An 18405-nucleotide genomic window follows, 5' to 3' on the forward strand; every position below is an offset into this window, starting at 1 on the left:
TCCATATAAATGAACTCAAACAGTATATTCTCCCTTTTTTTTTGTCTTTTTTCTCTGCATAATAGTTTAACACATCCATGTTGTATGTACCATAATTCATTTCTTTTTATTGCTAACATTCCATTACTTCATAATTAATGTATCCATTCACCTGTTGATGGGCTATTTTCCCTAATATCCAATATATTCATGTTCTGTAACTTATTTATTTATTTACTTATTTTGAGACAGAGTCTCATTCTGTCACCCAGGCTGGAGTGCAGTGGCATGATCTCGAATCACTGCAACCTCCGCCTTCCAGGTTCAAGTGATCCTCTGGCCTCGGCCTCCTGAGTAGCTGGGACTACAGGTGTGCATCATGCCAGCTAATTTTTGTATTTTTAGTAGAGATGGGGTTTCACCATGTTGGCCAGGCTGGTCTTGAACTCCTCACCTCAGGTGATCTGCCCACCTCGGCCTCCCAAAGTGCTGGGATTACAGGCGTGAGCCACCACGCCCAGTCCTATAACTTCTTTAAATGCTCCTTTTCTCACTTGGAAATTAGGTTGCTTCCAATGCTTCTTTTTTTCTTTTTTCTTTTCCTTCCTTCCTTCCTGCCTGCCTGCCTTCCTTCCTTCCTTCCTTCCTTCCTTCCTTCCTTCCTTCCTTCCTTCCTTCCTTCCTTTCTCTCTCTCTCTCTCTCTCTCTTTCTCTTTTTCTAGACAGAGCCCTGCTATTACCCAGGCTGGAGTAGAGTGGCATGATCACAGCTTACTGCAGCCTTGACTTCCCAGGCTCAAACAATCCTCACACCGCAGCCTCCCAAGTAGCTGGGTCTGCCTGGCTAATATTTTTATTTTTTGTAGAAATGGGGTCTCCCTATGTTGCCCAGGCTGGTCTCGAACTCCTGGGCTCAAGTGATCCTCCCAAAGCGCTGGGATTACAGTGGGGAGCCACTTTGCTAGGCCCAATTTTCTTAATTACAAATAAAGCTTTGATAAACCTTCTTGCATCTACATTTTCATATGCACCTCTGATCATGTCAATGCTATACATTCCTGAGAGCATAACAGCATTAAGAGATATAAATGCTTTCAAGATTCAATTCATATTGCTGAATTGCTCTCTAGAAACATTTTTCCAACTTACACTCCCACCAGCAATATAAGAAATTGACCATATCACTGTGCCACCAACAATAGGTGTTAATCAGTAACAACCATCTTCATTTTTTTGATAGCTTAAAATCTTAGTACATTTTAAATTACAATTATTTAATTATTGTGAAGTTAAATATAATTTGTTTATTGATTATTAGAATTTCTTCTATCAATTATCTATTGGAGCATGGGATCTTGGTACTTTTTCTATTTTATAAGAACTGAAATGGTTTTTGTAAAGTGGTTACAAGAGTGCCTAGCACATTATAAGCAGAATGTATTAGCTTTATTATTAACTCCCTTATCTATTAAGCATTTTAACCTTTTATTTTTCTTGAGTTGCAAATATTTTTCTCAAAGTGTTTATCTTTTAATTTTATAACATTTTAAACACACACAATTTAAACTTTCATTTTAGTTGAAAGTAGCAGTCTTTTCTTAGTATATTATCCATTTATTTTATACTTAGAAAGTCATTCATTACTCAGATCAGTTAAATATTCACCAATAATTTTGTAGAGTTTAAATATCTTTTCACAAGTACATTGTTTTCCTGGATATATTTTTTTAAACTTTTAATGGAAAATTTTAAACAGAAACAAAAATAGCAAATTCTCCCATTTCAATTCATGGCAAGTCTCATTCCACTTATACCCTGATCCCTTTTCTCCCCCAAATTATTTGATGCAAAGCACAGGCATCATCTCATTTTTATCTGTAAAAATTTCTGTAGGCATCTCTAAAAGGTGTATTTAAAAATATAACTGTTAACACCACTACTACAGCCAGAAATAGTTAACAATAGTTTTTAAATATCATTTTAAAAAACCATAGTCAGTGTTCAAATTTCTCTGATGGTCTTATTTTTTAACAGTTTGTTTGAATCAAGATCCAGTGAGGACTATACGTTACAACCGGTTGCTGTCTCTTCCATATAAACTACGGGTTTCCTCTCCCTTCCTAGTTTTTTTCCCTTGCAATTTATTAATTGTGGAAACTGGGTCATTTGTCCTGGAGAATTTCCTATAGTCAGATTTTGCTGTGATTGCACCCTTTGGTGGTATTTAACATATTCTCTGGTTCCCTGTATTCGATGTAGATTGGTAGTTAGATGTGAAGGGTTGATCGGATTCAGGTAGTGTTTTTAACTTCCATCAGGTGGCATTTAATGCCTGGCTAGCTTTTTTGTCATCTCAGCAGCTATGGATGATCACTGCATAGATTCATTATGTCACGATGGGTTGTAAAATAGTGACATTCTAATAATTTTCTTCTTCATTTATTAGCTGGAGTTCTACAAAGGGAAACTTCCTCTTATCAACTGTTTGGTTACCCAGAAGTCCATTTCATATAGTAATGGCAGGATACATGCTTGATTTTGGTTTGTATGTGCCAATTTTCAAAATTACGAGTTGGTTGTTTTCAGATGATCATTACTTTTTTTTCTTTTTTGAATACCACTATGAACTCATGCATTTAAACATATATTAATACAATATGTGTCTATCTATTGTGGTTGTCATTCTTATTGATGCTCAAACTGTCCCATCTTTGGCTTGTGGAAAGCTCTTCTAGTTGACACATCTGCGTGTTCTAACTTCCTTGCTTTCTGATATGACAAAATGTTCCTGTATATTTCCTGCTTAAGCTTCTTCACAAGTCTTATTCTGTACATTTCGTATGCAAGACATGGAATCTGCCATTTACCCAAGAAGTCATCGTTCCCTTTAAAGGTTAATGATATTACAAAGGCACATCTAATTTCTAGGAGTGCTCTTGGCTATTGAGTTCCTGTTTTTAGGACTATTCAGGGAACCATATTAGAAAACTTGTTTAAATTTGATTTTATTTAATATTTTAATTATACATATTCATAGGGCAAATAATGATGTTTTGATACATATAATGTATAATGATCAGATCAGGGTGATTAGCATATCTATTACTGCAAACATTTATCATTTCTTTATGTTGGGAACATTCCAAATCCTCCTTCTAGCTACTTGAAAATATATACTATTGTTAACTATAGTAATCCCACAAGGATATTGAACATTAGAACGTATTCTTCCTATCTAGCTGTAATTTTGTATGCTTTAATAAATCTCTTCCTACCTCTCCCTTCCCCCTACCCTTTCCAGTCTCTTGTATCCTCTGTTCTACTTTTTAGTTTTACAAGATTAACCTTTTTTTTTAAGCTTCCATATACAAATGAGAACGTGCAGTGTTTAGCTTTCTATTCCTGGCTTATTTCACTTAACATAATGATCATCCGTGTTGCCAAAAATGACAGGATTTCATTCTGTTTTACGGATGAATAATATTCCATTGTGTATCTATGCCACATTTTCTTTATCTATTCATCTGTTGTTGGACACTTAAGTTGATTCCCTACGTTATCTATTGTGAACCGTGCTGTCTCCACAGTGGCTGTACTGTTTTTACATTCACACCCACAGTGTATAAGAGTTCGCTTTTCTCCACATCTTCACCAGAATTTGTTATTTTTTTATCTTTTTGATAATAGCCATCCTTCCTGGGGTGAGATGCTACCCCACTGTGGTTTTGATATGTATTTCCCTGGTGATCAGTGATGTTGAGCATTTTTTTCATATACCTATTGGCCATTTGTATGTCTTATTGAGAAATATCTGTTCAGATTGATCATTTTTTTTTCTTTTTTCTTTTCTTAAGAGATGGTGTCTCTATCTGTCACCCAGGCTGGAGTGAAGTTGTGGCAGGCCAGTTCTCCCTGACAATCACACAGACAGGCCTGCATGACAGTCACACAGACAGGCCTGCCAAGCACTCCAGTTACACAGACAGATTTCCACAGCACTGCCTTGACATTGAGCAAATAGTTAAACCTAGGGAAATCAGTGCCCAGACATCAAAGCTAGAAATGAAACATGATCAGTAGGAGCCTTGCATGGGCTTCTCCCTAACCTGGAGCAAGCCAAAATAATAGAGACAGTCTTTGATTCCTAGCGCCAGGACCTGTATCTGAGATGAGTCAAGGTAACAGAGGCAGCTGTTTGAACAGATTCATTGGAGAGTCTAAGGCAGCTCTCTGGACCAAGCTGTAAAGGAGATAAGATAGAAATAATCACTCTGGTACCACAGTAGACAGGCCTTGAAGGTAGTGGGGCCATTTTAATCAGACTTAGCAAGCATTTTTGTCTCTGACCTTCTAGTTGAAACAAAATTAGTTACCAGTAGACTTAGGCCAAAGCTATACTGCACATAGGCACACAACCCCAACCTATATAAGCACTAAGAAAATTGCAACACTTTGAGTTGGTCTGGTGGAATTATCTCTGGCCTTCTCCCTGTATCCGGTTACAGCAATAAATTCCCTTCTTTCCTAGTTTGTCTGCTTCCTGTTATTGGGCCTCAAGAAAACACAGCTGGACCCGGCTTGGTTCCAGGAACAAAGTGGCATGATCACAGCACACTGTAAACTTCCGAAACTCCTGGACCCAAGCTATCTTCCCATTTCAGCCTCCCGAGTAGCTGGGATTACAGGCATAAGACACCACACCCAGCTCATTAAAAAAAAATTTTTTTTTTTTGTAGAAATAGGGTCTTGCTATGTTGCCCATGCTGGTCTCATACTCCTTGCCTCAAGTGATCCTCTGTCTTGGCCATTTTTAAATCAGAATGTTTGTTTATTTTTGCTTTTGTTGCCTGTGCTTTTAAGGTCCTATTCACAAAATATTTTCCCAGACCAATGTCCTGGAGTGTTTCCCCTATGTTTTCTTCTAGTAGTTTCATTGTTTGGGTCTTAAATTCAGGTCTTTGATTTATTTTGAATTGATTTTTGCATAGGATGAGAGGTGAGGGTCTAGTTTCATTCTGCAAATAATTATATAGTTTTCCCAGCACGACTTTTTTTTTTTTTTTTTTTTTTTAATTTGAGACATGGTCTCACTTCATCTTCCAGGCTGGAGTGCAGTAATGTGATCATGGCTCACTGGACCCTCAACCTCCTGGGCTCAAGCAATCCTCCCACGCAGCTTCCTGAGTAGTTGAGACCACTGGTGTGTGCCACCACACCAGGCTCATTTTAACAGTTTTTGTAGAGATGGGTCTCCCTGTTTTGCCCAGGGTGGTCTCGAACTCCTAGGTTCAAGTGATTTTCCCACCTCAGCCTCTCAAAGTGTTAGGATTACAGGTGTGAGCCACCGTGCCTGGCTCCAGCACCATTTATTAAAGAGACTACATTTCCCCAGTGAATGTTCTTGGTGGCTTTGTCAAAAATCAAATGACTGTCGGTATGTGGATTAGTTTCTGAGTTCTCTATTCTGTCCCATTGGTCTAATGTGCCATTTTTAAGCCAATACCATGCAGCTTTGGCTACTACAGCTTTATAGTATATTTTGAGGTCGACAGAGTGATACTTCCAGCTTTGTTCTTTTTGCTCGGAATTGCTTTGGCTATTCAGGGTCTTTCACGAATCTATACAAATTATAAAAAATGTTTTTTCTATTTCTGTGAAAAATGTCATTGGTATTTTGATAGGAATTGCATTCAATCTATACATTGCTTTGGGTAAACTACAACTTTTTAAAGACAACATTTATTATGTGTTCAAACCAGTACTTCCCATTCAAAATCAGAACATGGAGTTTTAATTTAAACTCTATAGTTATGTTCTTAGTGAGTCACCTGGTGTGAAATGAGAAGGTAGCTTGGAATATCAATTTTCCCAACACATCCTTTTCCTGATTGACTTGCAGGACTTGCTACATGACTACATAGTTTGCAGGGCCCAACACAAACAAAAAATTCAGTGCTCATTGTTCAGAACCTCTAAAGAATTTTAAGATGGTGACAGCAGAGCCTTTAACCAGTATGTGGGCCCTTCTAAGAGCAGGGCCTTATGTAACTGCACGTCACACATCTACAAAGCCGGCCATGTTGAATTGTGATAGCAAACATTGTAACAACAAATACTTGCTATGTGCCAGGCTCTGTTCTGAATGCTTTCCCTGTCACTCAGGTGAGTACTTTATTATTTCCATTTTAGAGATGAAAAAAAGGAGGCACAGCATGGTTAAACAACTTGCACAAGGTTACACAGACACTAGGTGGCAGAGCAGGGCTTGAACTCAGGTGCTTTGCTTTCCCAAATTTTTACCTCTTTGCTCCTATGCCACACTGCTTCTTCTAAGAACCGTAAAGACTGAATCTCTACAGTTTTTACTTTCTGTAGAGACAAGAGTCTCACTATATTGCCCAGGTTGGTCTCAAACTCCTGGCCTCAAGCAAACCTCCCTCCTTGGCCTCCCAAAGTGCCAGGATCACAAGATTGAGCCATTGTGCCTGGCCTGAAAGTGTCTTCCTACAGGTTTTTCAATGAGTTTTCCAGTTTTCACACTACCAGTACTACCATAATTCCTTTCACAGGTCCAATTCCTGAAAGCTTTTGCTGTTGATGTAATTTAGCCTATTTCTTTTTAACTTCTCTCCCTGTCTTCTGCCCACCTCCATCACAGATACTGGAGTTCAGCTTTTTCAGATTTTTAAGTCAGACACCACTCATCCATCTGCTTTTCAGCTTCTAAAATTGTATTGGCATCTTTTATCTGGTGTGGTCTTCTCTTGAGTTTTCTTGGTATCTTTTATCTGGTGTGGTCTTCTCTTGAGTTTTCTTGGTCCTTGTGGTTTTATGGATTTTACTACTTATTTCTCCTAACTAACTGTAATTTTGTACCCGTTGACCAACCTCTCCCTATCTCTCTCTTTCTTACTCCTCCTAGCCTCTGGTAACCACTATTCTACTATTTCTGGATCAACCTTTTTAGATTCCATATATAAGTGAGATCGTGCAGTATTCATATTTCTGTGGTTGGCTTATTTCACTTAGCATAATGTCTTTGAGGTTCATCCACGTTGCTGCAAATGACAGGATTTCATTCTTTCTTATGGCTGAATAGTATTCCACTATATATATATGCCACATTTTCTCCATCCCTTTGTCCATTGATGGACACTTGGATTCCACATCTTGGCTATTGTGAAAAGTGCTGCATCAAACATGGGGGTGCAGATATCTCTTACACATAATGATTTCCTTCACCTTGCATAAATTCCAAGTAGTGAGATTGCTAGATCATATGGTAGTGATATTTTTATTACTATTTTTTTTTGAGACAGAGTCTTGCTCTGTCACCCAGGCTGGAGTGCAGTGACACGATCATAGCTCACTGCAGTCTCAGCCTCCCAGACTCAAGCAATCCTCCTGCCTTAGCCTCTCGCATAGCTGGGACTATAAGAATGAGCCACCATGCCCGGCTAATTTTTAAATTATTTATAGTGGAGATGAGGTCTCACCTTGTTGCCCAGGCTGGTCTCAAGTCCTGAGCTCAGGCAATCTCCCTGCCTTGGCCTCCTAAAGTGCTGGGATTACAGGCATAAGCCACCATGCCCAGCCCTATATTTAATATTTTAAAATATGCAATATACCCAGGTAACAAACCTGCACATATACCCCCTGAATCTAAAATGAAAGCTGACATTACTTAAAAAAAAAAGTGGACAAACAATCTGAATAAACATTTCTCAAAAGAAGACACAGAAGGCTGGGTGCAGTGGCTCACGCCTGTAATCCCAGCACTTTGGGAGGCCATGGCGGGGGGATCACCTGAGGTCAGGAGATCGAGAACAGCCTGGCCAACATGGCGAAACCCCTTCTCTACTAAAAATACAAAGAAATTAGCCAGACGTGGTGGCATGCACCTGTAGTCCCAGCTACTTGGGAGGATGAGGCAAGAGAATTGCTTGAACCCAGGTGGCGGAGGTTGGCAGTGAGCTGACATCACACCACTGCACTCCAGCGTGGGCAACAGAGCAAGACTCCATCTCTAAAAAAAAAAAAAAAAAAAAAAAAAAAAAAAAAAAAAGACACAGAACTGGCCAACAAGTATATTTTAAAATGCTCAACATCACTAATCATTAGGGAAATGCAAATGAAAACCATACTAAGATCTCACCTTACCCCAGTTGGAATGACTGTTACTAAAAAGACAGAAAATAACATATGCTGGCAAGGGTGTGGAGAAAGAGGAACTCATATGCTTGATGGGAATATAAATTAGTACAGCCATTATGGACAACAGTATGTCCATAAATATACTGACAACAGTATATTTAATATTGGCTTTCTAATAGTAGCCATTCTAACTGGTATGAGATGGTATCTTACTGTGGTTTTGATTTCATTTTTCTGATGACTAGTGATGTGGAGCACTTTTTCATATGTTTGTTGGCCACTTGTATGTCTTCTTTTGAGAAGTGTCTGTTCATGTCTTTTGCCCATTTTTAAATGGGATTATTTGTTTTTTGCTTGTTCAATTTTTTAAGTTCCTTATAGAGTCTGGATGTTAAACCTTTGTCAAATGTGTAGCTTGCAAATATTTTCTCCCATTCTGCAGGTTTTCTGTTTACTCTGTTGACATTTTCTTTTGATGTGCAGAAGCTCTTTAGTTTAATTAGGTCCTACATGTCAATTTTTGTTTCATTGCAATTGCTTTTGAAGACTTAGTCATAAATTATTTTCAAGGACTGATGTCCAGAATGGTGTTTCCTAGGTTTTCTTCTTGGATTCTTATAGTTTGAGGTTTTACATTTAAATCTCTAATCCGTCTTGAGTTAATTTTTGTATATGGTAAAAGGTAAGGATCCAGTTTTACTTTTCTGCATACATCTAGCCAGTTATCCCAGCACCATTTATTGAATAAGAAGTCCTTCCCCCATTGCTTATTCTTGTCAACTTTGTTGATGATTAGATGGCTATAGGTGTATAGTTTTATTTCTGTGTTATCTCTTCTGTTCCATTGGTCTACATGTCTGTTTTTGTACCAGTACCATGCTGTTTTAGTTATTATATATTGATAGGATAGTTTGGGGTCAGATAATGTGATGACTCTGGCTTTGTTCTATTTTCTTAGGATTGCTTTAGTTATTCAGGCTCTTTTTTGGTCTCTTATGAATTTTAGAATAGTTGCTTTCCAGTTCATGACATTGGTAGTTTGATAGGAATTAATGTTGAATTGGTAGATTAAGCAGTATGTTCATTTTAATGGTATCAATTTTTCCAATCCATGAGCATGGAATGTTTTTCCATTTTTTGTGTGTGTCATTTGTGATTTCTTTCAGCAGTGTTTTGTAGTTTTCCTTGTAGAGATCTTTCACCTTCTTGGATAGATGTATTCCTAGGTATTTTATTTATCTATTTATTTGACTAGTGTAAATGGGATTGTGCTCTTGATTTGGCTCTTGGCTTGAATGTTATTGGTGTGTAGAAATGTTACTAATTTTTGTACATTTATTATTATTATTATTGGTACCAAATTTCTTTATTTGAAGGAATGGTACAAATCATAGAACTTAAGTGAATGTTTTGGTACAACTTATAGAAAAGGTAAAGGAAACCCCAACATGTATGGACTGCCTTGGTCACCAGGGAAGTCACTCCATAGATACGGGGAAATTAGCTTAAGGCTTAGCTTTCATTATCACTGTCTCCCAGGGTATGCTTGTCAAAGAGATGCTCTGCCAAGCCAGATTCTGGAGCTCCCATCTTGTGCAAGTTGGTCACGTAGTCACCCAATTCTTGGATGGATTTCACCTGCTCATTCAGGTGCTGTGTCTCAATGAAGTCACACAAATGGGGATCATTTTTGTCAGTGGCCAGTTTGTGCAGTTCCAGTAGTCACTGATTCACATTTTTTCTTTCCAAATGTAATGCCCACTCCTTTGCATTTAGCCCGTGTAGGAGGTGTAGAGCTCCAGGCTGATCTGGAGGTTGATGGCAGCCTCTGATTCCTGGTGGTAGTTCTGGCGCACCTGCGAGGGGGACGTGGTAGTCATGGCGGTGGCGGTGGCTATGCGGCGCTGGAACGGCGGCGGAGGCCTTGCGACGGTCCCAGGGTGCGGTGAGGAGGCGGCGGAGGGCTGGTTATGGGCGGCTGGCGGGGGTGGGGGGGACGAGTGCCAGGTTCTGTCCAAGCACTGTTGAAGCAGGAAACCTTGGCGAGTCTCTGTGAAGAACGTCTGCCCTACATTTATTTTGTATCCTGAAATTTTACTAGAGTTGTTATCATTTCCAGGAGATGTTTGGCAGAATATTCAGGGTTTTCTAGTATAGACTTATATTGTCAGCAAAGAGAGATAGCTTGACTTCTTTTCCTATTTGGATGCATTTTATTTCTTTCTCTTGCTTCATTGCTCTGGCTACCAATTCTAGTACTAGGTTGAATAGGAGTGATGACAGTGGTCATCCTTGTCTTGTTCCAGTTCTCAAGAGCAATGCTTCTGGTTTTACCTGTTCAGTATGAACTGGCTGTGGGTTTGTCACAGGTGGCTCTTATTATTTTCAGGTGTGTTCCTTTGATGCCTAGTTTCTTGAGGGTTTTTATCAAGAAAGGATGTTGGATTTTATTTAAAGCTTTTTCCACATCTATTGAGATGATCATAAGGTTTTTGTTTTTACTTTTGTTTATGTGGTAATCACATTTATTGATTTGTGTATGTCGAACCAACCTTATATCCCAGGAATGACGCCTACTTAATAGTGGTGAATTAACTTTTTGATGCACTGTTTGATTTGAACTGCTAGTATTTTGTTGAGGATTTTTGCATCTATGTTCATCAGGGATATTGGCCTGTAGTATTCTTTTTTCATTGTGTCTTTGCAAAGTTTTTGTATCAGAGTGATGCTGGCTTTGTGGAATAAGCTGGAGAGGAGTCCTTACCTTCTCTATTTTTTGGAATAGTTTCAGTAGAATTGGTAGCAGCTGTTTGTATGTCTGGCGGAATTTGGCTATGAATCCATCTGGTCTGGGTGTTTTTAGTTGGTAGTTTTTGTTGTTGTTGTTGTTGTTGTTGTTGTTGCTGTGTGTTTTTGAGACAGGGTCTCTCTGTCACCCAGGCTATAGTGCAGTGGTGCAATCACAGCACATTGCAGCCGCCATCTCTCGGGCTCAAGCAATCCTCCTGCTTCAGACTCCTGAGTAGCTGGGACTACTGGCACGTGTCACAACACTTGGCTAATTCTTTTTATTTTTAATAGATATAAGGTCTTGTGTTGTTGCCCAGGCTGATCCCGAACTCTGAGATCAAGCAGTCCTCCTGCCTTGGCCTTTCAAAGTGGTGTGATTACAAGCATGAGCCTCTGTGCCCAGCAGATTTTTTATTATCGGTCCAATTTTAGTACTTGATATTAGTCTGTTTAGGGTTTCAATTTGTTTCTGGTTCAACCTTAGGAGAGTGTGTGTTTCCAAGAACGCATCCATTTCCTCTAGATTTTCTAGTTTGTATGTGTAGAGGTGTTCATAATAGTCTCTGAGGATCTTTTGTATTTCTGTGGTGTCAGTAATGTAACCTTTGTTGTTTCTGATTGTGCTTGTTTGGATTTTCTCTGTTTTCTTTTCTTTGTTAATTTTGCTTGCAGTCTGTCAATCTTGTTTATCCTTTCAAAGAAAAAACTTTTAGTTTCATTGATTCTTTGTATGGATTTTTGGGTCTCAATTTTGTTTAGTTCTTCTTTGACTTTAGTGATTCCTTCTGCTAGCTTTGGGGTTTCTCTTGTTTTTCTAGTTTCTCTAGGTGTAAAGGTTAGATCACTGAGATATTTCTAACTTTGTGAGGTAAATGTTTAGTACTATAAACTTTCCTCTTAACATTAGTTTTGCCGTATCCCAGAAATTTTGGTATGTTGTATTTCTTTTTCATTAATTTCAAAGAATTTTTAAAATTTCTGCCTTAATTTCATTGTTTACCCAAAGTCATTCAGGAGCAAGTTGTTTAATTTTCATGTAATTGTGTGGTTTTGAGAGATCTTCTTGATATTGATTACTATTTTTATTCCACTGTGGTCTGAGAGTATGGTTCATATAATTTCAATTTTTTTGAATTTATTGAGACTTGCTCTGTGGCCAAGCATGTGTTCAATCTTGCAATATTTTGCATGAGCAGATGAGAAGAATGTATATTCTGTGGTTGATGGGTGGAATATTCTGTAGATGTCTCTTAGGTCCAATTCATCAAATGTCCAATTTAATTCTAGAATTCCTATGTCAGTTTTCTGCATGAATGATCTGTCTAACGTTGTCAGTGGGGTGTTTTCAAGTCCCCCACTATTATTGTATGGCTGTCTAAGTCTTCTTATAGGTCTAGAGTACTTATTTATCAGGGTGCTCCAATGTTGGGTGCATATATATTTAGGATAGTTAAGTCTTCTTATTTAATTGAATCTTTTATCATTATGTAATGCTCTACTTTGTCCTTTCTTTTTCTATTGTTGGCTTAAAGTCTGTTTTATCTGATATAAGAATCATGACCCTTGCTCTTTGTTATTCTCGATTTGCGATATTTCTCTAGCCCTTTACTTTGAGCCTATGGGTGTCATTACATATGAGGTCTACTTGTTTTTTTTAATCCAACATACCACTCTGTGCCTTTTAAGTGCAGCGTTTAGACCATTAACATTCAAAGTTAATACTGATATGTGAATTTTTGATCCTATTGTAAAGTTGTTAGCTGGCTGCTTTGTAGTTTCTATCATGTGGTTATTTTACAGTATCTGTGGAAAATGTACATAAGTGTGTTTTTGTGGTAGTGGGTATCATTATTTTGTTTACATGTTTAGAACTCCCTTAAGAAACTCTTGTAAGTCTGGTCTAGTAATAACTCATTCTCTTAGCACTTGCTTGTCTGGAAAATATTTTGTTTCTCCTTCACTGATGAAGCTTAGTTTATCAGGATATGTATGTCTTGGTTGGAATTTCTTGTCTTTAAGAATGCTGAAAATAGGCCCCTAACCTCTCCTGCCTTGCAAGGTTTCTGTTGAGAAGTCCACTGTTCACCTGATGGGGTTCCCTTTGGCATTTTTCTCTAGTGGCTTTTAAGATTTTTTTCTTGCCAGGTGCAGTGGCTCATGCCTGTAATCCCCAGTACTTTCAGAGGCCAAGGTAGTGGATCACTTGAGCCCAGGAGTTCAAGATCAGCCTGGACAACATGGCAAAACCCCATCTCTCAAAAAAATAGAAAAATTGGCCAGGCATTGTGGTGCATGCCTGTAGTCTCAGTTACTTGGGAGGCTGAGGTGGAAGGATTACCCAAGCTCAGGAGGTGGAGGTTGCAGTGAGCAGTGATGGCACCACTACACTCCAACCTGGGCAACAGAGACCCTGAGACCCCGTCTCAAAAAAAAAAAGATTTTTTCTTCAGCATTGGCCCTGGAGGGTCTGGTGACTATATGTCTTGGTGATATTCATTTTGTATAGGATGTAACAGGTATTCTCTGGATTTCTTTTTCTTTTTCATGTGGGTATGATTTTTTTCTTTTTTCTTTTTTTTCTTTCCCTAAAATTTTTTTTCTTTTTCTTTCCCTTTTCTCCCTGTGGCTGTAGTGAATACTGGGTAGGGTCTTTTGGCTTCGTTTCTATAGGTCTATGCACTTCTGTTGGCAGGTTTCATATTGGGCTGTGCAGTTTGACCTACAGGCCAGTACATGGCACTTATAGGTAAGATCTGGCTACAACCAAAGTGGCTGGGTATGGACTTGATCCTTGTCTTACTGAGAGAAGTTCTCTGTGGTCTCAGTCAATGGGCTGATTGGTAGAGTACACAGTGGTCTGTGCTCTCTGCTTAGCCGCAGGGAAAGGAGGGACCAAAATGGGCAGGGCTGGATGGACAGGTCCACCTACAGGCTCCCTGATAGCAGGCACAAGCATCAGTACTGAGGGGGAATCCAGTGGGTGGCCACCAAGTGCCCAGAGGTGTGCCTAGATGTGGAGCTGGGAAATCTCCTTGGCCCCAAGTTCTCTGCACAGGCATGAGGGAGGTGTCCTAAACTAATCCAGGAGAGTGAGTGCAATAGATGCCTGGAGATCTGCTTGAATGTGGAGCAGTGAGGATCCCCCTGCACCTGGTTCTCTGCACAAGAAGGGTGGGGCAGCTCAAGCTGCTGAATCAGCTTAGCAAGTGTTCCAAATGCCTGGAGATCTGCCTGGGCATGAAGCGGAGATGGCCTTCATGCCATCAGTGTACAGAATCTCTGTGAATCTCTGTACAGAAAGGGTGGGGTGAATCAAGCTCCTAATCCACATGAGCAGGTGCTCTGAATACCTGGAGATCTGCCTGGGCATGGAGTGGAGAGAGTCCCATTGCACCAAGATTTATGCCCAAGAAGGGTAGGGAGCAACTCAGGCTGCTGAACCAGATGAGGGGGTGCTCCTAATACCTGGACACCTGCCTGGGTCCTGTGAGTGAAGCAGAGAGGAAACTGCTGCACGATGACTTCAGGGGAGTGGGCTGATGGACCCAGCAATTTTATTGCCCATTTTTAAACAGAATTATTTGATTTATTGCTATTGGGTTGTTGGAGTTCCCTATATTTTCTGGATATTAACCCCATGTCAGATGCAGAGTTTGCAAACATTTTCTCCATTTTGGAGGTTGTCTCTTCACTCTGTTGATTGTTTCCTTTGTTGTGTAGAAGCTTTTTGGTTTGATGTAATTCTATTTGTCTTTTTTTTTTTTTTTTGCTTTTGTTGCCTATGCTTTTGGGGTCTTATTCAAAAAATCCTTTCCCAGACCAATGCCACGAAGCATTTCCCAATGTTTTCTTCTAGAAGTTCCACAGTTTCTGGTCTTAACGTTTGTCTTTAATCCATTTTCGGTTGTTTTTTGGAGTCTAAAAACACTGATTTTTCATTCTTTACTAAAATGTCATTACTTACAAGAGTTAAGTTTTTGGCTGATGCTTTGTTTTTCTTAGGTGTACACATGATAAATACTGACTATTTAATACCTTTCTGTACAATAGATATATCACTTATTTTCTTTCACATCCTATTGTGTTGGTCAGTTGTAGTGCACAAGATATGTATTAAATGCTTAACACACACACATAGCACACACACACATTTGCCATCCTGAATGTCTATAATGGCATATTCATTCTGCCATTTTTCTTAGTTACCAGGCTTTATAAACATAGAAACAGCCCTGATTCTTAAAGAGTTAGGAACATTATTGCAAACAAAGTAAATAATCAGCATATAGTCTTCCCTTAGACCCCTTTCTTAATAGTATTATACAAGAGATTTCAACTTTCTGTTATCTTCCTAGTTCCAACTGCAGCTTTACAAGAAGGCCTGCTATGACCATGCCATTAACATTATAAGCCACTCCCTCTCCCTCAAAACGTAATCCTTTTTTGCAGCCTCTATTTTTTCCAAAGCACCTTTCACCATCCAACATACTATATAATTTACTTAATTATCTTTTGTATGTTTTTTAACCATCCCCTCTTGCCACACATACACACAAACACACACACTCCATGAAAGCGTGAATCTTTGACTGTTTTGTCCATTGAGTTTCCTAGGTACTTAGAATAGCCCCTTTCGCATAGTAGGGACTTTATAAATATTTACTAAATGAATAAATGGGCTGGGTGCGGTGGTCAGGCCTGTAATCCCCGCACACTTTGGGAGGCGGAGATGGGCGGATCACGAGGTCAGGAAATCATGACCATCCTGGCTAACACGGTGAAACCTCGTCTCTACTAAAAATACAAAAAATTAGCCAGGCATGGTGGTGGGCGCCTGTAGTCCCAGCTACTCAGGAGGCTGAGGCAGGAGAATGGCATGAATCTAGGAGGCAGAGCTTGCAGTGAGCCGAGATCGTATCACTGCACTGCAGCGTGGGAGACAGAGTGAGTCTCCGTCTCAAAAAATAAATAAATAAAATGAATAAATGCAGAAATGAACACTGCAGTGACAGTAGGCAATTCCTGACTTCTGTTGTCACAAGTCCAGTCAATTGCCAACTTTACTACTTCGTTTCCAGGGTTAAATTCTAGTGTGTGTGTATGTGGTGGGGACATGTGGAGATAGACAATATTAAATACATAGTAGATTACACAGACTTGCAAGTGCCAAAAAGGAAACAAAACAGGGGAAGATAATATAAACTGGGAGACGAAAGGTTGAAACTTTAGATGGGAGGAAGATCAGGGAAAAGTTGAATTAGCAGTGAAGATCTGAAAGAAGTGGGGGTTCAAGGTCTATAGATAACTGGAGGAAGAACATTCTGGGCAGAGGGGATGGAAAGCACAAAGACACTGAAGATAAGATCATGCCTGATGTCTTCGGAGGGAAAGTAAGTGGTCCAGTTGTCTGGATCACAGAGAAGGAGAGGATGAGGAGTAGAAAACAAGGCCAGAGAAGTAAGTGGAGGGGAGGTGGCCAGATCATGTAAGGAACCAAAGATCATAAAAGGACTTTAATTTCTATACTGAATGAGGTACGAATTCACTGGAGAGTTTTAAGCACAGGAGGACATGAACTGGTTTACATTTAACAGAATCATTCTCACTGCTGTGTTGAGAATAGACCTCATAGGAACAAGAACAGAAGTAGCAATGCAAGTTACAATGCCACCTTAATTATAGATGAGAGGTAATGGTGGCTAGGACCAGAGTAGCAGCAGTAGGGGTGGTAAAAGGGATTGAGTTTCAGAAATATTTTGAAGGCAAAGCTAGTGGGATTTGCTAATGGACTGAGTGTGGGATGTAAAATAAATACAGAAATAGAAGATAACATGAAGATAACATCATAGTTTCTGGCTTAAGGAACTTGAACAATGAAATTAACATTAGCTAGGATGAGGAAGAAAGAAACAGGTTGAGGGAGGTAAGGAATGTGGTTTGAAACATGTTAGCCTATCAGTCATGTCAAGCATTCAGTTAGACAATGAGTTAAAGAGGCCCAGGCAGGAGATAGAAATCTGACAAGCATAGCTCACTGATTTTTGTGTGTGTGTGTGTATGTGTTTTTTTTTTTTTTTTTTTTTTTTACAGAGTCTCACTGTGTTGCTCAGGCTGGAGTGCAGTCGTGTAATCTCAGCTCACTGCAACCTCCATATCCCGGGTTCAAGCAATTCTTGTGCCTCAGCCTCCCAGGTAGCTGGGACCATAGGCGTGCAATACCATGCCTGGTTAATTTTTGTATTTTGAGTAGAGATGGAGTTTCGTCACGTTGCCCAGGTTGGTCTTAAACTCCTGGTCTCAAGTGATCCACCCGCTTTGGCCTCCCAAAGTGCTGGATTACAGGTGTGAGCCACTGCGCCCAGCCTCATTGATGGATATTTATACCATATTATTGGAGTCGGTCATCTAGAGAATGAATGCAGATAGAAAAGAAAAAAGTCCAAGTAAGGAGCCAGGGGAATCATAAAATACTTAGAGGATGAGATAATGAATCAGCTAAATGGAATAAGATGGAAAGACCAACAATATGGGAGGAAAGCTGGTGAATTTGGTATCCTGGAAAGCAGGTAAAGAACCTTTTTCAAGGACAGAGAGTTGTCCAAATGTGTCAAAATGCTGGTAACAGGACACTTAAGATGACAACTGATAAATGACTATTGAGGTTAGCAATGCAGAATATCATGATTGAACTGTGTCCCCCAAAAAGATGTGTCAGAAGACTAACCCCTATTACCTCAGAATGTGATCTTATTTGGACATAGGGTTTTTACAGATGTAATTGAGTTGAAATGAGGTCATTAGGGTGGGCCCTAATATAATACGACTGGTGTTCTTATACGAAGGGAGAGGTTTAGATACAGAGAGAGAAGCACACAAGGAGAACATCCTGTGAAGACTGGGGTTATGCTGATTTATTCAAGGAACAATCAGAAGCTAGGAGAGAAGCCTGAACAGATTCTTCCTAGCACCTGCAGGGGGAGTATGGCCCTGCTGACACCTTGAGTTTATAATTCCAACCTCGAGACTGGTGAGAGAATAAATTTCTGTGGTTTAAGCCACCTAGTTTTTGGTACTTTGTCACTGTAGCCCTAGCAAGCTAATACATGGAGATGACTGATGATCATGAGAAGAGAAATTACAATGAAATTAAAGGATCTAATTGGAGTGGGATCCAGAAAGAATAACAGGGAGGAAACTGAATAGAGTGTGTATAGTCAAGACTTTTAAGGAGTTTTTCCATAAGAGGAAGGAGAAAAACAGAAGGTAGAGAAGCAAATGGTCTGAAAGTGAGGTTTTTTTAAATGGGAGAAATAACAGTATGTTTGATACTAATGGGAATGATTCATTAGAGAAGGAAAATCTAATCTTGCAGGAGACGGGGCAGAATCTCTGGAGCAATGTTCCTGATTACAAAAAAGGGGATGGGATCTGGTGCACTGAAGGAGATTGAGACTCACAAGGATAGGTTATTCATGAATAAGA

The 18405-nt window shown here is 39.5% G+C and overlaps 1 protein-coding gene across 47 annotated transcripts in view; it reads right to left on the bottom strand.

Annotated features, from left to right (window-relative positions):
* BEND6 (BEN domain containing 6) overlaps positions 1–18405 on the bottom strand; it is a 74723-nt gene that overhangs the window by 14950 nt on the left and 41368 nt on the right. For 11 of the 47 annotated variants that reach the window (XM_074037767.1, XM_074037765.1, XM_074037757.1 and 8 more), the window contains one exon: positions 3383–4219. The exons of 35 other annotated variants lie outside the window; for them this stretch is intronic. In XM_074037767.1, the coding sequence (XP_073893868.1) occupies positions 4197–4219 (23 nt within the window). In that variant the 3' untranslated portion in view covers positions 3383–4196. Of the gene's footprint in view, positions 1–1572; positions 4220–18405 lie in introns of those variants that run through there. One more of the 47 variants, XM_045390248.3, reaches the window with a different exon arrangement.

The sequence above is a fragment of the Macaca fascicularis genome, chromosome 4 (assembly GCF_037993035.2).
Source record: "Macaca fascicularis isolate 582-1 chromosome 4, T2T-MFA8v1.1".
NCBI classification, from domain to species: domain Eukaryota; kingdom Metazoa; phylum Chordata; class Mammalia; order Primates; family Cercopithecidae; genus Macaca; species Macaca fascicularis.